The sequence below is a fragment of the Hibiscus syriacus genome, unplaced genomic scaffold, assembly GCF_006381635.1.
Source record: "Hibiscus syriacus cultivar Baekdansim isolate YM2019G1 unplaced genomic scaffold, ASM638163v2 tig00110895_pilon, whole genome shotgun sequence".
In the NCBI taxonomy this organism is placed as follows: Eukaryota; Viridiplantae; Streptophyta; class Magnoliopsida; order Malvales; family Malvaceae; genus Hibiscus; species Hibiscus syriacus.
Window position 1 is genome coordinate 6,148,548 of NW_024062903.1, and position 20,349 is coordinate 6,168,896.

The window sequence follows — 20,349 nt, forward strand, 5'->3', positions numbered from 1 at the left end:
TTAGATCAGAGCCAACTACTTTTTGATAATATGATTTGAATTTTTCTCGAACTTTATCGCTTTATAGTTTTTAATTCAAAATCCGTATGAAAAATCTGATTTCTATAAAAATTTCATTCTTGGGAGTAAAATACTCATTTACGGGACCATATTATATAACTTTTTAAAATTATACTTTGATCCTAAAATTTTTTTAAATTTATACTTTAACCACTAAACTTTTAAAATTTTCATTTTGATCACTAGATGAAATTTTGGGTATTACAATTCCAACTTATAAAAACAAATTAAAGACACTAAGAATTTTACAACACCTATCTAAACAAAAGAGATCAAGAAAAAAACTTTTTAACTCTCTATTTTTCATTTTTCCTTATACATAATATTTTGAGTTTAATTGCATATCTTTTATATTCATTCTTATGAGCTTAATCCATATAAAAATCTATTTTGAGAGGTCTTCTTGTTTACACAAATTTCGCCTTTGTAAAAAGGGGAATGGTTCCATTCTTTAGCCTTTTCTTATTTTCCTTCCAGTTTCTGTATAAATCATCTGCCTCGTCGCCTTTCTTCTGGCCAACCAACTTAGAAAGAGGTTTATCAATCAGGCTGAAGCAGTGATCGAAAAGATGGAGAAAGGAAGAGGTGGAGATGGAAGTGGCGGTGGAGGTTACGGAGGTCGGTGGAGGAGATCCTTTTCAACAAAGCAGCAGCTTGTAACTTCTGGAAATTCGTCTGGCAGAAACGAAAATCTTCCTCTAGATCTACGACGATCTAGTTCGATTTTGAGAAAACCACTTACAGATTCTTAACCAGGGTGAAGAGAGGCTTTGAATGGTGGCTTTTCTTACTATTCCGATTCCGACGAGCGACGGTCGGAGCTTAATGACGGTGATTGGCGCGGCATCGAAAGTGGTGGCCGGCTGCTAGGCTAGGAAGGGAATGACGCGGGGATGAAGTTTTCAGGGAAATCTATTTTGAAAACGCCTGATTTTTAGAGAGAAGCTGGAGATAGCAAAATTGATTCCCAGATGCCTCTCCAGGACTTTTTTGGAGAAATGGTGCACAATTCGGTGAGTTTGAGTATAAAAGCAGTGTAATTAAAATCAGTGGTAGGATACATGTTTGGATTCAAAGCAGTGGTGGCAGTGAGATGAAAGTAGAAAATGACCATTAAGTGTGTGATATTATATAATAATTAAATTTATTTAAATCATATTTATATTAAATAATAAAATATTAGTATGAATCTATTAATGTTAAATAATAGTTAAAAGTTATTAAACTTATATTTGTTTTAAACTGAAGTATTAAAAATTATGTATATTATATTCATATTGATTAATAGAATATAGTAAAATGATTTGATATTAAAAAAATAAAATTATATTTATGTTAAAAAATAATATAATAATAGAGTTAAAAGAAAAAAGTGGAAGGGGTAAAATGGAGATTACCCCCTCCACTGGAGTTCAGTTTATTCCACTGGAGGGTTTAAGATCCAGTCAAAATTTGAAGTCTGGTGAGGCACGTTTTCCCAATTGGGTGTGTGCTGAATAGCTACACAAATGGGACTGTGGTGAGATTGGAGGCAAAATGCTCTTAGGATTCCAATGCATGGAAAGTGCAGTGGGATCCCAAGGGGGCCTTATTGTCTCCGGGAGACTGGGATTCCTGCATAATAGTTTTGTTTTGATAATTTTTTTCTACTTAATGTCTTACGTCATGTAATAATAATGACCTTACACTAGTGTTCTTTGGGAATTGTTAGGATTTATTACAACTTATAATACATGGTTGCCTAATCTGTTAACACAATTTTGCTTTGCATTCCCCATTGCTCATATCAGTCCTTACATTCAGACTATGCCTTACAGTTAGTTTTATGGTCATTGACAGTGTCCGGATACAAACTATTTGTTTATGGGTGATTACGTCGATCGTGGGTACTGTTCTGTTGAAACCGTTACGGTATGTGCTGTTGAATTGCAAAAAGCCATTTTCTACTCTTGTCATGAAAATTTGTTTTTGATTGTTGCTAAAGTTTGGTCTGCTGGCAGAAACAACACATTACGATTTTTAGGGCCCTGACTTGTTTTAGTATCAGTGGCCTTCAACCCAATAATTTTGAGACGCCTTTGCCTTTTGGAAGATTTTCCTTTGGATATGGAGTTTTGAGTGTAGAGTTACTGCATTTTCTCTTATTTAGCTCTTTTTGCTCTCTATCTATTTGAAACACATTAAATGCAATCTAATGCAAAACATGATAGCAAAACGTTTGTCTGGTTCTACTTTCCATTTTAATGAGAGCATACTCCATGCCATACTCCATGGAGGGCATTTCATAATTCGGAGGTCTCTTACGGAAGCTGCTCTCAACCTAGTGTTGGGGGCAGCCTACTATCTTACCTTCCCCTTACCCCATTACATATGGGAATAGGGGACAGCCATACTCCATGCCAGATGTTTCTTAAAACATGAGTCAGATGAGGTTGCCTATCGTTACTTTTACCGATCATTAATATACATATTATATTTAATTTGTTGATAGATTTTTATTGCTAGCATAAGCTCTGTAAAGTGAGATCTATAACTTTAGTGTTCAAAATCTAACTTAAGCCTATATGCCTTTTAGTTGAAAATGATTTTGATTTTTTTTTCTCTTTTAGCTCTTAGTGGCTTTAAAAGTCCGTTATCCGCAGCGGATTACGATTCTTAGAGGAAATCATGAGAGTCGCCAGGTATGAAGTCTCAATGTTCATCCAGCTCTTTACACCTTGTTTGTCCTAATACAAGTGCACAGAAACGGGCACACAGAAAAGTTTGAGATTTTATGGTGTTATAATTTCCATGTCAAAGTCTTAGTTCATATTTCAGTATGAAACTTTGATCATCTTATTCAATGTCAAGCTAATTCTTGGGTCATTCCTTTTCTTTTTGGCAGATCAGTCAAGTTTGTGGGTTTTATGACCAATGTCTGAGAAAGTGAGTTCTGCGAACAGCTTTCATTTTGAAGGATGTTGTATTATGAGTAATTAATGTAATAGCTTTATTAAACTATTTTTTCCAGTTAAGAAAATAAATGGTACTGTATTTGCTTCAATATATATGATATATAAAATGGTATACTCCTTGGGGAAGTTGTATTAATACTTCTGGTGATTTACATACAGGTATGGCAATGCTAATGTTTGGAAGATCTTTACGGACCTGTTTGACTACTTTCCATTAACTGCTTTGGTAAGTTGAACACATGCAATGTATATTCTATTTTAATTTAAGGTAATAGCTGTATAAAGTTAAGGAAAGAACTAAGAATGTATCACATTGGTCTTCTGATTTTGGTGTTGCCATTCACTTATACAGTGCTGTTTTCTTAATTTCAGGTGGAGTCAGAAATATTTTGTCTGCATGGTGGATTGTCCCCATCAATTGAACCCCTGGATAATATAAGAAACTTTGATCGTGTTCAAGAGGTTCTTCACGAGGGCCCATGTGTGATTTATTGTGGTCTGATCCAGATGACCGATGTGGTTGGGGTATCTCACCGCGTGGGGCTGAATATACTTTTGGCCAGGTAGCTAATACTCAATTTGACCATTCTTTTGACGTTTTTCTGGTTGCTTTTCCTTTTCTCAGCCATTTTAAATAATAAAATGTTGCATTCTTCTGTGCAGTATATATTTGAACAATTCAACCATACAAACAGCTTAAAATTGATTGCTAGAGCTCATCAGCTGGTTATGGATGGATTTAACTGGGCACATGTAATCATCGTGATTCTCCAAATGTTAAATTATATCTCCCTCGGTCTCATAATGTTAAATTATTACTCCCTCGGTCTCATAATGTTAATCTCTCACTTTAAAGCTTTGGTGTATATAATAGTAAATTTTGTTTTCTTTCTTTTTAAAAAAAATTGGAATAAAGAAAGAGATTAAAGTCTTTAGAAAAGGAAAGGTGGACAAAGAAAATGGGATGGTGGGAGTATTAGTTTTTGCTTGTATACACATTGTAAATTGCTTAATTTCTGATTCCCAAAATCCTTGCAACAGGAACAAAAGGTGGTTAATAAATTTAGAGCCCCGAATTACTGTTATTGCTGTGGAAACATGCCGTAAACCTTGGAAGTTGATGATTGTAACAGTCAAACATTCATCCAGGTACCCGTCTTTGTCCTCTAGCTGCCCCTACCTCTTTTCCTTTTGCTATCAAATTCTCTTCTCTTCTCGTGTGTAAAATTGGTAAGTACATCTTGCTGCAGTTTGAGCCAGCTCCTAGGAGAGGAGAATCAGATGTTACCCGGAGAACGGCTGACTACTTCCTGTGAAGTTACTATCTGCCATAACTGGTTCAAGATACCCTACTTTTCGGCCGCACCTCTCTCCTCTTACATACTCAGGTAGTTGCCGATCCTTTAAAGAAATCTGTTGAATCTACTACGGACCATGTTCTTTTAATGATGGGGAACACTAAAAGAATGGTTGGTAATATGAACTTATTATCTATAATCGGAATTAATTATTATAAAGCATAATTGGATCAATAATTCATATATTGTTGGACAAGTCAAGATGGAGCTCTGTGCGTCGGATTCCTTGAACAAGAGCTCAGCATTCACTAGATGTTATTAGGGTTGTAAACGAGCCGAATTGAGCTTGAGTATTGTTGAGCTCGATTCGAAAAGTTCAAATTTGAGTTTGACTCGACTCTAAAGCTCGTGAACTTAGATGGCCAAGCCCGACTCGAATTCGAAACCAAAGATTGAAGTTTGACTAGTGTCTGGAAAAACTTGAATTCGAAGCATTCTAAAATTTATCCCAATTGAAACTCGAGTTCGATTCAAGTTCGATTCAAGTTCGAATCTAAACCTTAGTATTGGATTTTTTTATTATAAAAAAACAATATATAAATGTTAATAATATTATTGTCATAACTATTTTTTTTAAAAACAATTAAATGTTATTAAAAAAAAACAATTATGACTTTTATTAGTAAAATTGGCGATTTTGAATTAATTTGGATTAAATTGAATAAGAGTCATCATCAACCTTTGGGTTAGGTAGGTCGAATACCTAAAAACGTATTTTAAAATAATTTTAAGAAAAATCGTTTTAAGACAAAAATTTGTCTGCGTTTTCAAAGATTAATTTTTTAGGATCCTGGAGTCGATTAAGTGTGGGGAAGGATTAACACCCCCACAGTGCCCAAAATTGGTACTTCATCGCTTATATATTGTCGCAAATGGTGAAAATTAAGATTCGAACAGAAAATTAAATTATGATCCATTTATTAAGGTGCTTCGAATTATTTATATTATTAGGGAAAATTCTTTAACTTGAAAAGAAATATCGAAATTAACAATCCTCTATCGGGAAAGTTATTTCGCCTATTTCTTATCTGTAAAAGAATATTATATCTTCGAATATATAAAAAAAACACAAATCTAATATAAATTAAATATCGACAATTTGCATAAAATAAAAATAAAGTGCTATTTATAGAAACATGCTTTACATTGTTTGAATTAAAACAAGCTAATTAGCGCTTAAAAAACTTAGATTTATTTCAAGTTCTCATTTTGTTTGAATGTCGTATCGGATTGCACTACTTCGATCAAGCAGTGCTTTCCACGCCCATTCTACAAATTGTTGTTCTTGAAAATGTTCGAAATAAAAATTTCAAAATATATTATTGTTAAGTAAAATATTGATAAAAGGTCATTTTATAAATTAAAATAAATAAACAAGATCAAACAAAATAAAATAAAAATTAATAATATATAAATATTCAAGAGTTAAGAAATATTAAGTAAACATATACACACATATAATATGACATAATATGTATTTGTATAAATATACATACATAATAAAATGGAAAGAAATAGAAACCAAATTGCAAGAATCAAATTATTAAAAAAAATAATAGTAAGGACCTAATGGGAAATAAACCCCAAGCACTAAAGCATTAAAGATGGTGACTAAAATGAATACAGGAAAAACACACACTTCAAAGCATAAAGTATACGGTTTTCTACATTCATAAATACTAAGGACTACAATCAAATACTATGTAAAATCAAGGTCAAAAGTCTAAATATGAACAAATATTATACCCAAATTACAAGGACTGAAATAAAACGTTAAATAAAAGAAGAAACCGGAATGGAATGATGAAACTTTCATTAAGTGACAAAAATACAAATGTTACAGAACAGGGACCCCTCATGCGCAATTAACCCATACGCTAAACACATGGAATCCTAAATCTAAAACGACGTCGTTTCCTCGTGTATTTATAAACTACATTAAGGGTTTTGAAACCCCATTTTCTCATTTGCATTCCCTCAGTCGTTTCCTAAGAAACCAAAAGGGAAAGAGTTGCTTTAAACTCTCCCCAGCCACTGCCATGGAAACCCACTCCGGTTGCCGTGGATTGACGTCGTTCGGAGAGTAAACCGGTCTCAAACAACACTCCTCACTCCTCCTCACCCTCAAACAAAAAAAAACCTAACTTAAATCCCCTAAAACTCAACCTTTCCTTTTAAATCACCTAAAACACAACCTACCAATTACATCTGAAATAAATCTAGAGGTTACCTTCGGGGTTTGAAAGTCTTAGTCTAAAAGAGGTCCCGTTTCCGGCTACGAACAAAGTTAATATCCCTTTCTTTTTCTTTCCCTTTTTTCTTTTTTTGGTTTGGTTCGAATATATCCTCTCCGGTTTTCTCCTCCTTTACCCCCGAATGCTCTCTCTCCCTCTGTGTTTTTTTTTCGGTCCGAATCTCCGTTTTTCTCTCTGTTGCCTCCTTTTTTATGGTTGATTTTGTTGCTAAAATCACGAGATCTAGAACAGGGTTTGATTTCTCTGCTGTTTGGTATGTTAAATCCCCAAAAAAACAGGATTTAACCCCTTTTTTAATGGGATTTTGATTTGGACTTGATTTTCTCTGATTTGGTGGCTGTTTGGCTACTTTGGATGATGACAGTGGCTCGGAAAGCTTTCAGCGGCAGCTTACGCGGCTGGGGAGGCGAATGGTGAAGCCCACGCGCCGACGGACAGTCCAAATTCTGCTGATGGTGGCGGCGGCTGGAGGATTAAGGTGAAAATCCTAATATGTTTGGGTAAGATGTTCGGCCTGGGTCGGGCCTGGGCTTGTACTGTAGAGCTTCGGGTAGGTTTGTAATTGAGCCCAACTTGGACTTGAACCGAATCTATTGGGCTGGCCTGCAAAAATATAATAATAATAATAATATAAAAAATTCAAATAAAAACGGATGTCTATAATTATTAATTTAAATTTAAAAAATTAATATATATTATTTTTTTTGAATTGTTCGTGAATTTTTTGGAGTTAGGTATGAAGTAGTTCGTATTGACTCGTTAAAAACTCGAGTTGAATTCATTCAATCGAGTGTTGAACGAGCTGTACTTTGAATCGAACTGGAATAATTTGTAATCATTTTTGTCTTATTTACAATCTTAGATCTTAACAATAATACGATACTATGTATATTAGATAATAACACTATTGACAGTAGAGGCACACATCTGGAGAAGCATTGAAACAACAATATCAATTTACATGAGAATCATGAGTTAGGAATCCGAAAAACAGATCGCATATACTTCTGATGATTCAACAATTGTCATGTTCCAAAACCAACGACTTATAATACCAAAAAAAGAGAAGAACATATGTGAAATAATCGAATACAACAGACCTCGTACATGCAACATTCACGGTCTAAGTCAAGACCATCATAATTGAATGTCAAAATAATTTTTGAAACGACCCTTCTATTAGTGAAAATAACCATTGTATAAGCATTTCGATTTTGATAGCCGTCATAAAATATTGTTACATTGTATCATACACCGAAGCACGTTATGCTAAAGAGAAGGAAATTACGTAGTTGTATGATGAGTAGGACGAATCTTACAGAGAACTACGAAGTTGACTTAAAGTAATCCAAAAATACATCCCTCGAACAATTTTTGAGTTTGATATTATCACAGTCTAATCCAATTATCATGTTATTCATAGTATGTTCCAATTTTACAAATTATTTTGAACATTCCCTCAATGCATTAATGTTTTTTTAACACTACAGTCATATGTATGAAAAATAGACATCCAAACATTGTTGTTAGCGGTTGCATAGGACGACAATAAAACCCTTTTTCGATAGCCTTCTTCATAGTTGAAAATAAGGATACTAACTCGTGAATTTTTGCTTAACAACTTACGCACATATGTTATTAAAAAAGATGAAATATGTATAATTTTTTATAAAGGAGCTGAGATTAAAGCAATAATTGACCACTTAGACTGATCTCAAAAACTTCTGTATATCTTTAACCACTATTGTGTAGGATATATCATGAAAAATTATCATGAAAAATACAAAAATGATAATAAATGTCAACTTGTGATCCGTATAGATACTTTTTACTATTTTCAATATAGATTATTATTTTATTTATTAACTCTCTATAACTAATTGATCTTGAATTAATAGGGGATTAACTGCTTCAACATTGATTTGAGAAAATACTCAGAATTGAAAGGGAAAAAAAATTCTACATTGCTCACATCCTTAGAGGGGATTGAGTCCAGGCATTTGATAAGGGCTATTGATTCGGTTATATGATCACCAACTGACTGAGACGATTATTTTTTTTTTTGGAAGGGACGTGTCATATGCCTATATCTTTCATTGTGAAAGCAACATATTATTGATTATCTACGTGATTTACGACTCAGAGGAGAAGCAATTTCTTGAATGGATGGTAAACATAATGTTAATCCAAATCTTATGATTGTCCTACACACATATGTTAAGAAATCAAACGTGATGTTTGTTGATAATTTTTTGCATACAAATCAAAATATTTTGACTTATTGAATTGGTGTGATCTTTGGAAGGTATAATGCAAAAATAGTTCTTTAGAGAATTCATATTCCATGTCCACACATAATTGATGTATTTTGTATGTCCATGATGATTACATAGCATATGTGGATAACATATACAAGCTTGAGAGCATATTTAAGGTATATGAATATGATGTCCCTCAATCACTAATGAACAAGAATGAAATGTGATTAAAAAATGAGGCCATAGTGCTATTAGAGCATTCATTATTTCACAAGATAAAAAAGTTCCTTTGAAATCAACTAAGATTCGATTTGAAATAGATATTAGAGAAAATATCGGGACAACCAAAATAACATGATTATTGTAGAATTCTAGAACACAAGAAAAAAAATTATCATATTTTGTTGGCATTTCACAATCAAGAATAGTTATATTTTGATTTTTCATTTTTCATTTGCAATTTATCTTTTACTGATATCAACTTTTATCATATCAAATCGTTCTAACCATATCTTTTTATACAATATCTTTATATACAAAAATACTCGAACACAAATTATAATATCCTAAAACCTTAACCCCTAAATCCCTAAATCATAAAAATAACAAACCCTAAAATTAAACTATTTTCAAATATATCCTAATTTATAAAAACCACAACTTCAACCATACATACACTAAGACCCTAATTGTAACTTAAAAAAATTAAACCCTTTTTAAAAACCATAAACACACTTTTATAATATTATAATAGGCAATTGACTGTATTTTTATTTTATATTTATTATTGAATTTTAATTTTAATTTTTATAATGACTTATTTTATTTTATTTACTTTAATTTTTAGTTTAGTATTGAACATAATATAATTATTTTATTTTATATAACATTAAATAATTTATATCTAATTTCAAGTTCTAGAATTTAGAAATAAATAACAATCAATTTTGAATTACATAAAAATTTATAAGGACTAAACAAAAAATAAAACTTAACATTTAATTTATCCAACATATTCCAATTAAAATAATCCCTTAAAAACCCTACAACTAAAACCTAAACATAAATGATTTCCCAACATTCCATAATTTATACAAAAATCTATGATTCTGATATAATAATATAATTCATATTGAAAATAAACCTTGTGAGATACAAACATTAAAATAAACCAACAAGCTCAGGATCAGGATCGCCACTCATCCAGCTGAAAAATCTATGGACGATCTAAATTTGATATATATACATGCATGTATAAAACACTTGAGGCATCAGAATTCATTGACGAAAAAGGAAGAAAGGGTTTAGTTTGATTGAGAGATGGGAGCGGTAATCATCGACGGATCAACGGTGAGAAACTTTGTGACAGACGAGGAGCATTTCAATAAGTGCATGGACGAGAGTTTCGTATCTCTTGATCTGAACTCGGACGGCGTCCTCTGCCGATCGGAGCTTCGCAAGGCCTTCGAGTCTCTTCGCCTCATCGAGGTGTAACAACCCGACTATTTACAAAATAATATTAATTGAAATTGGAGGTAAATTGTGAAAATGGGTGAAATTAAGTGACTAAAGTATAATTTATGAAAACTTGTATGCCATTTTCGAAGTAAAGAAAATTCAGGGACCAAGCCCTGAATTTCTCCTAAAAGTGTCGGCAGGTTTGATTATAACTTAACGTGTTTTCTGATTTCAATCAGAAAACACAAAAGCTTTTCTTAAACTTTCACTCCTCCCGCACCTCGACTTTCAAGTCCGATTCCGACGTCGTTCAACATCCGATCGTCAAATTGAAACCACCATCGTGTTCGTTATCGAGTCAGGAACAATCCCCTTAAATTAATTGAAGTGAAACGCTGCTAAACGTCGGGAATTTCAAGTCAAAGCATCGACGTTTTTTTTAGCTCTATCGCCGGGAAAATCTCAAATTCACTGCCGATCGTTGCTCAGTTTACGACACTTCCTGCACCATCGTGTTCTTTGTGTCGTTTCGAGTCCGCCGGTGTCAACCTTGTCAGCCGTCGACGGCGGCGCGTGAGGAGGTGGTGCAGTCAAAGATTCGGCCGATTTGAAATCGAGCTCTCCGCCGTTCAAAAATTTGAACCGATCGTTGTAAGTATCTCGAAATCGCTCAAAATAATTTTTAGAAATTTTTCCGGGATTTTTAGGGCCCCGGAGGACGCCTCACGCGCCACATGCGCCGCCGCAGGGAGAGTGGCTGCTGGAAACCGGTTTAACCGGTTTTTAACCGGTTCGAACCGGTTTGACTGGTCTGAACCAGTTTGACCGGTCTGACCCGACCGACCCGACCCGACCATTGACCCGACCCGACCCGACCGTTGACCGTTGACTTTCTTTGATCAAAACTTAAAATGGCTTTGACCGAGCATTAAACGACCGTTAATCTTTTCCGAGTATACCTATCCTGATAGTTTTCGATGTGCCGAATCCGTTTCCGCTGTCCGTTTCATCAAATTCGAACTCGAAGGCCTCCAAATCAACGGTCAAAGTGATTGACTTTGACTTTGACAAAGAATCTGAATTTTCGAAAAGTCATACTTTATGTTTTTCGACGTCCTGATTCCGATTCCGCAATCCGTTTGGCCAAATTCAGACTCAAAATACCCCAAATTGATAGTCAAACCCGAAAAATGCTTATATACTTAAGAAGTCTAGTTTTGAACAATTAAATAGGATTTGGGACTGATAGATTATTATTGTTTGAAGGTACAAGAGACTCTCCGGATCGTTCGACAGCTCGACCCAGCTCTTCTAGATCAGTTAAACCACGTGTGCCATTATTCACGCGTTCGAAAACTGTAGCAGAGCGTGGTGAAACCAGCAATCAGTAGATTTGCTATTTGAAACTATTGTCGAGGTGTGTTCCCTACTTATTACTGAACTGTTTTATTGGTTTTAATATGTGGTACACCGAATTCATTGGTTATTGTTTTATGGATGCACCAATTTTATGTAACAATTTATGGAATATGGCTGCTATCTAATTTTTGTTTTGAAATGGTATATGATTACCATGTTTTTGGATTTATGGAATTTATGTCACGGTGCAATTGAATTTTGGAATTGAATTACGATGGAATAGCTCTGATCAAGCTAAATGGGCCTAATGTGACTCTTGAGGGCCCAAGATGTTTCATTAGGTCGGCTTTCCTTTGTTGTGTGCTTAGGGTAAGCTATATGGACTTATTGACTTGGGCTTAAGGATACAAGCTTCAGAGCCTATCCTTAAGTCGGCTTTCTTTTTGCTATGTGCATAAAGTAAGCTATATGGAAAATAATTTTGGGAACTACTGATGGTGTACCAGAAAAGGGTTTAAACTATGATTTTCAAAAGTTAAACTCCTTTACGAATTTGTGAGATTACTGGACTATGATTTGTACCTATTGTGGTTTTATGGAAATGTTGGGACACACTGAGCCTAGCTCACCTTTTGAAAATGTTTTCCCCCTTTCAGATACTGTTGGTTAGATACCTCGGTTCGAGCACTTGGAGGATCAACATATCTCTTGAAGTAAATCAGATTGTAATGTTTTTATCTTGCAAGTTGACTTTATTTTGGTGACATGGACCTTATTTTAAAATATCGGATTTTATAATGATGACTCTTTTGCTATTACTGCTCGGTTTATTGTGATTTTGAATTTGAATACATGTTTTAAATTAAATTATTATTTATTGGTAATATATTTACGAGTTGGATTTTGATAGTATAATTTGTTTTTAATTTCATGTTATTTATAATGTGATTTTATATTGATGGAATAACGGTTTCGGAAAATGTCTTTAATAATCATAATGTGATCCACTAGACTTAGTCGAAACGCATAGGCTGGGTCTAGGGGGTTACATTTATTGGTATCAGAGCTTTTGGTTTTTAACCCTCGGACTGTGTATGAGTCCACATTGAAAATACAATTTTGAAATATTTTACAAAACGAGTTACTAAGGCCATGTCACAAAGTTATTAAGATTTTAACTATGTTCGAGACTCCAAGTGCTTATCTAACCTTAAGTTTATCTTCTGTAGTAATCTCGAGATCTACCAAAATGAGTGCTAGACGTGGTCGTCGAACTAGTCGTGGACGAGGTCGAGTGGCTAGATTTGCATATCCGATTGATGAGATACGAGTAGATCCCCCACCTCCGATAGGTGATCCTGCTCCTACGACCCCAACGAATATGCCACCTACCGATGGTATTAGCATGACTACACCGATTCATAGGAGCGACCGATATTGAGTCAGAGTCTACTGGAGTTGCATTGGATGAGAATTTTAGTAGACAGTTTCTGCAGTTAATAAATGGAGCAGTTAGAGCTACTGGTGTTGTATCTGAGGTTCATATTTCACAGACGTTGATTGCCAATGGAGTTAGAACTTTTGGGGGAAAGATTGGTGGAGCTCCTACTGAAGCTGAGGATTGGCTCCAGGATACAGAGAGACGCATGGATCAGTTGGGTTTGGACTCAACTAAGAGATATCTGGGTGCTGTAGCAATGTTAGATGGTAATGCCTACACTTGGTGGGAGTCAGTGACCAGTGGTGTTCCTACCGATCGTTTGACCTGGAATTTTTTAAGGATCGCTTTCGGAGTCGTTTTCTGGGAGAGCGCTACTTAGCTCAGAGACGACAACAGTGTCAAGACTTGGTTCAGGGAGACATGACTGTTTCTGAGTATGAGATCGAGTTCTTGAAGTTGCTGAAGTATGGATTCAGTATGGTACCTACTGAGAGAGATCGATGTCGTAAATTTGCCCTTGGACTCAGATACGAGCAGCGTAGGCAAGTTGTAACCCATCAGGATGAAATATTTGATGTGCTGGTGGGCAGAGCCAAAGATGCTGAAGAGGTGGAGGTTTTAGCTTCTGGTAGAGAGCGTGTTAATCAGGAACGATCTAAAAAAATTTCAGGCCCGATGGAGTCATCGGCATAGTCCGGGAAGAGGACTCGTACTTCAGCCCCTCAGAGAAGCAATACACGTTTCAGGCCTGCAGCATCCTCACCGTTAGTTGGCAGTCGAGGCGGTTACTCGTCGTATTATAATGGGCCCCTTTGTGAGTATTGTGGTAAACAGCACTCAGGAGAGTGTCGTAAGAAGATGGGTCTTTGCTATCAGTGTGGATCTAGTGGTCATTATCGGAGGGATTGTCCTCAGCTAGTTTTGTTTGAGCAGACCACTACCCAAACTCCTGTGCGTTCGCAGACTATAGTATAGACCCCAATTAGAGATCGTAGTCAAGGAAAGACTCGAGGATCAGCGTCCAGGACAGACAGTCGAGTCTGACCTCAGCAAAATAGAGGGCCAACAACTTCTGAGGCTAGACAACCAGCTTTGGTTTATGCAACTAGACGTCGTGATGACAGAGATGAGCCTGAGGTTATTGCAGGTATATTTACTATTTATTCTACCCCATACTTTGCATTATTGGACAATGGTTCCACTCACTCCTATGTATCGAGCTCAGTATCTCGAAACCTTCAGATTCCGATCGAGAACACTGAAAATACTGTTACAGTTACAAGTCCAGTAGGACAAGCGGTATTAGTGAATAAAGTATTCTGGCGTTGTCCTCTCGAGGTTCAGGGAGAAATTTTTCTCGCTGATCTTATGGAGCTTCCTTTAGAGGAGTTCGATCTAATTCTTGGAATGGATTGGTTGAATAAACACAAGGTAAAGCTGGATTGCGAATACAAGCGGGCTACTCTGAAGACTTCAGATGGTCGGATTGTTGTGTTAATTGGTGAACGGCGTGGTTATCTCTCCAATATAGTTTCAGCGATGGAAATTGATCGTATGATCCGGAAGGGATATGAGACCTTCATTGCTTGTATTTTGAACACCAAAGGTGTATTGTCCACGATCGAGGAGATTCCTACAGTTAGCGAGTTTCCTGATGTTTTTCCGGAGGAGTTGCATGGGTTACCTCCTGATAGAGAGGTAGAGTTTGAGATTGAGACTTATCCGGGATCTTCACCTATTTCTATGGCACCTTATCGTATGGCTCCAAAGGAACTTAAGGAGTTGAAAGTCCAATTGCAAGAATTATTCGATCGAGGATTTATCCGACATAGTACTTCACCATGGGGAGCTCCAGTTCTGTTCGTGAAAAAGAATGATGGGTCGCTAAGATTATGTATTGACTATCGGAAATTGAACAAGATGACGGTCAAGAATAAATACCCACTACCCAGGATTGATGATTTATTTGATCAATTGCGAGGAGCTACTGTATTCTCTAAGATTGATCTTCGTTCGGGGTATTATCAATTGAAAGTTAAAGGATCTGATGTTGCAAAAACGGTTATTCGCACTAGATATGGTCATTATGAATTCTTAGTGATGCCTTTTGGTTTGACGAACGCTCCTGCAGCTTTTATGGATTTGATGAATCGGGTGTTCCGACCATATTTGGATCAATTTGTGGTGGTCTTCATTGACGATATTCTGATCTATTCTCGTACTGAGGCGGAGCATGACGAGCATTTGAAGATAGTTCTGCGGATTTTGAGACAGTATTGTCTATATGCCAAACTAAGCAAGTGTGAGTTTTGGCTTCGTGAAGTGTCGTTTCTGGGGCATATTATCTCTGCGCGAGGTATCCAAGTCGATCCCAGCAAGATAGAGGCTATTATGAATTGGAAACGACCTAAGAACGTATTTGAGATCCGCAGTTTCTTGGGCTTGGCTGGTTATTATCGACGTTTTGTTGAGGGCTTCTCGATCATTGCTTCTCCTCTGACAAAGTTGTTAAGGAAGAATGTGTCGTTTGACTGGGGCGAGGCACAACAGGAGAGCTTTGAGAAATTAAAGGTGGTTTTGACTCAAGCACCGGTGTTGATCCAACCAGAGTCCAGGAAGGATTTTACAGTGTATAGTGATGCTTCACACTCAGGACTTGGCTGTGTTTTAATACAGGAAGGTAAAGTGGTGGCTTATGCATCCCGTCAGCTACGACCTCATGAGTGTAATTATCCTACTCACGATTTGGAGTTAGCAGCAGTGATTTTTGCCTTGAAGATTTAGAGACACTATCTTTATGGAGAGAAGTGTTATATTTTCACGGATCATAAGAGCTGAAAGTATCTCCTGACTCAGAAGGAGCTTAATTTGAGACAACGGCGCTGGCTAGAGCTTCTGAAGGATTATGATTGTGTGATTGATTATTACCCTGGTAAAGCTAACAATGTAGCGGATGCTTTGAGTCGAAAGATGACATCGGAGTTGAGATCTTTAATGGCCAGGATGAATTTATATGACGATGGCACTTTGTTAGCAGAATTGCAAGTTAAGCCGACCTTGGTTGATGAGATCAAGGCTAAGCAGCCCTTTGATAGCTCCTTGCTTCCCATCTTTGAGCAAGTAGAGCAGGGGACAAGCTCAGATTACGCCCTTGACCGGGATGAAGTTTTATGCTTCAAAGGTCGGTATTGTGTGCCTGATGATGCTGAGTTGAGATAGACTATCCTTACTGAGGCTCATAGTAGTCCATATGCTATGCACCCCGGTGGAGATGAGATGTATCGGAATTTGAGAGAGAGGTATCATTGGATCGGCATGAAGAAGGACATCTCGAATTTTGTAGCGAGGTGTTTGACTTGTCAACAAGTTAAGGCAGAACATCAACATCCATCAGGTTTGTTACAGCCTATCAAGATTCCTGAAAGGAAATGGGAGCGTATTACTATGGATTTTGTTACCGGATTACCTATGACTTCTTCGAAAAAAGATTCAGTTTGGGTGATTGTTGACAGACTTACAAAGTCAGCTCACTTCATTCCTGTGCGGGTAAATTATACTTTGGACAAGCTGGCGAGATTGTATATTTCAGAGATTGTACGATTACATGGTGTTCCATTGTCTATTATTTCTGATCGAGATCCAAGATTTACTTCGAGATTTTGGAAGGCGCTACATACGGCTTTGGGAACAAGATTGGATTATAGTACATCCTTTCATCCACAAACTGATGGTCAATATGAGAGAGTGATTCAAATTCTGGAGGATATGTTGCGGGGTTGCGTAATCGATTTTCATGGTAGTTGGGAGAACTTTTTGCCGTTGGCTGAATTTGCTTACAATAACAGTTATCAGACCAGCATTCGTATGGCACCCTATGAAGCACTCTATGGGCGAAAATGTCGTACTCCGATCTGTTGGACTGAGTTACGTGATAGGAAAACGTTGGGACCTGAGTTAGTACGAGAGACGGAGGACACAGTCAGATTAATCCGTGACCGTCTGAAGGAGGCATTTAATAGGCAGAAATCTTATGCAGATCAAATGAGGAAGCATATACAGTTTGAGGTTGGAGATCAGGTCTTTTTGAAAGTTTCACCCTGGAAGAAAGTATTGAGATTCGGGCGTAAGGGTAAATTGAGTCCAAGATTTATTGGACCATTTCGTATCTTGAAGAGGGTAGGACCTGTTGCATATCAGCTTGAGTTGCCTTCTGAGCTAAGTCGTATTCATGATGTCTTTCATGTATCAATGTTGAGGAGATACCGTCCAGATCCAGGTCACATTATTCAGGTTGAAGAAGTAGAGCTGAGACCTGATTTGTCATATGAAGAGGATCCCATTCAGATCTTAGAGAGAGATGAACGAGTTCTTCGGAATAGGCGAATTCCAATGGTCAAAGTTCAGTGGAGTAATCGAGGCCCCTCAGAAGCTACTTGGGAGACATTGGAGTCAATGGAGGCTCAGTTTCCTCAACTATTCTCATAAGGTAAATTTCGAGGACGAAATTTCTTGTAGAGGGGGAGAATTGTAACAACCCGACTATTTACAAAATAATATTAATTGAAATTGGAGGTAAATTGTGAAAATGGGTGAAATTAAGTTACTAAAGTATAATTTATGAAAACTTGTATGCCATTTTCGAAGTAAAGGAAATTCAGGGACCAAGCCCTGAATTTCCCCTAAAAGTGTCGGCAGGTTTGGTTATAACTTAACGTGTTTTCTGATTTTAATCAGAAAACACAAAAGCTTTTCTTAAACTTTCACTCCTCCCGCACCTCGACTTTCAAGTCCGATTCCGACGCTGTTCGACATCCGATCGTCAAATTGAAACCACCATCGTGTTCGTTATCGAGTCAGGAACAATCCCCTTAAATCAATTGAAGCGAAACACTGCTAAACGTCGAGAATTTCAAGTCAAAGCATCGACGTTTTTTTTAGCTCTATCGTCGGGAAAATCTAAAATTCACCGCCGATCGTTGCTCAGTTTACGACACCTCCTGCACCATCGTGTTCCTTGTGTCGTTTCGAGTCCGCCGGTGTCAACCTTGTTAGTCGTCGACGGCGGCGCGTGAGGAGGTGGTGCAGTCAAAGATTCGGCCGATTTGAAATTGAGCTCTCCGCCGTTCAAAAATTTGAACCGATCGTTGTAAGTATCTCAAAATCGCTCAAAATAATTTTTAGAAATTTTTCCGGGATTTTTAGGGCCCCGGAGGACGCCTCACGCGCCACACGCGCCGCCGTAGGGAGAGTGGCTGCTGGAAACCAGTTTGACCGGTCTGAACCGGTTTGACCGGTCTGACCCGACCCGACCCGACCGTTGACCCGACCCGACCCGACCATTGACCGTTGACTTTCTTTGACCAAAACTTAAAATGGCTTTGACCGTGCATTAAACGACCGTTAATCTTTTCCGAGTATACCTATCCTGATAGTTTTCGACGTGTTGAATCCGTTTCCGCTGTCCGTTTCGTCAAATTCGAACCCGAAGGCCTCCAAATCGACGGTCAAAGTGGTTGACTTTGACTTTGACCAAGAATCTGAATTTTCAAAAAGTCATACTTTATGTTTTTCGATGTCCTGATTCCGATTCCGTAATCCATTTGGCCAAATTCAGACTCGAAATACCCCAAATTGATAGTCAAACCTGAAAAATGCTTATATACTTAAGAAGTCTAGTTTTGAACAATTAAATAGGATTTGGGACTGATAGATTATTATTGTTTGAAGGTACAAGAGACTCTCCGGATCGTTCGACAGCTCGACCCAGCTCTTCTAGATCAGTTAAACCACGTGTGCCATTATTCACGCATTCGAAAACTGTAGCAGAGCGTGGTGAAACCAACAATCAGTAGATTTGCTATTTGAAACTATTGTCGAGGTGTGTTCCCTACTTATTACTGAACTGTTTTATTGGTTTTAATATGTGGTACACCGAATTCATTGGTTATTGTTTTATGGATGCACCAATTTTATGTGACAATTTATGGAATATGGCTGCTATCTAATTTTTGTTTTGAAATGGTATATGATTACCATGTTTTTGGATTTATGGAATTTATGTCACGGTGCAATTGAATTTTGGAATTAAATTACGATGGAATAGCTCTGATCAAGCTAAATGGGCCTAATGTGACTCTTGAGGGCCCCAAGATGTTTCATTAGGTCGGCTTTCCTTTGTTGTGTGCTTAGGGTAAGCTATATGGACTTATTGACTTGGGCTTAAGGATACAAGCTTCAGAGCCTATCCTTAAGTCGGCTTTCTTTTTGCTATGTGCATAAAGTAAGCTATATGGAAAATAATTTTGAGAACTACTGATGGTGTACCAGAAAATGGTTTAAAATATGATTTTCAAAAGTTAAACTCTTTTACGAATTTGTGAGATTACTGGACTATGATTTGTACCTATTGTGATTTTATGGAAATGTTGGGACACACTGAGCCTAGCTCACCTTTTGAAAATGTTTTCCCCCTTTCAGATACTGTTGGTTAGATACCTCGGTTTGAGCACTTGGAGGATCAACATATCTCTTGAAGTAAATCAGATTGTAATGTTTTTATCTTGCAAGTTGACTTTATTTTGGTGACATGGACCTTATTTTAAAATATCGGATTTTATAATGATGACTCTTTTGTTATTACTACTCGGTTTATTGTGATTTTGAATTTGAAGACATGTTTTAAATTAAATTATTATTTATTGGTACTATATTTACGAGTTAGATTTTGATAGTATAATTTGTTTATAATTTCATGTTATTTATAATGTGATTTTATATTGATGGAATAACGGTTTCGGAAAATGTCTTTAATAATCATAATGTGATCCACTAGACTTAGTCGAAACGCATAGGCCGGGTCTAGGGGGTTACACGAGACCCACTTCGGCGTCGACGTTACAACCCCACCGGAGATGCTGAATGAGCTGTACGACTCTGTTTTCGACAAGTTCGATGTGGATGGCAGCAACACCGTCGACCCAAATGAGTTCAAATCTGAGATGAAGAAGATCTTGCTTGCTATTGCCGATGGCTTGGGATCTTGCCCCATTCAGATGGCCCTCGAGGATGACGACCGGAGTAATTTTCTAAAGAAGGCTGCTGATCTTGAGGCTGCTAAGCTCGTCGCCAACCATCCCAGTTGTTCATAATACACGCTTAACAATAAGGACCGCCTGCCTTTTGATCCGCGTGTTACAGATTCCGGTG

General features: G+C 36.9%; 1 protein-coding gene and 1 pseudogene across 1 annotated transcript; both read left to right on the forward strand.

Annotated features, from left to right (window-relative positions):
• The first annotated feature begins 629 nt into the window (after positions 1-629).
• On the forward strand, positions 630-4,477 carry LOC120146087 (annotated as a pseudogene).
• A 5,703-nt stretch (positions 4,478-10,180) lies between these two features.
• Positions 10,181-20,296, forward strand: LOC120145988. The gene is made up of 2 exons (XM_039159667.1): positions 10,181-10,373; positions 20,019-20,296. The coding sequence occupies exons 1-2, from the start codon at positions 10,206-10,208 to the stop codon at positions 20,289-20,291; spliced, it is 441 nt and encodes a 146-aa protein (XP_039015598.1). The 5' UTR covers positions 10,181-10,205; the 3' UTR covers positions 20,292-20,296.
• Positions 20,297-20,349: the final 53 nt, after the last annotated feature.

Excerpts from the sequence above, each read along its gene's own strand:
- LOC120145988 (XM_039159667.1), top strand. The coding sequence starts at position 10,206 with ATGGGAGCGGTAATCATCGACGGATCAACGGTGAGAAACTTTGTGACA. Across the intron at positions 10,374-20,018 it reads AGTCTCTTCGCCTCATCGAG|ACCCACTTCGGCGTCGACGT; the intron begins GTGTAACAACCC and ends GGGTTACACGAG.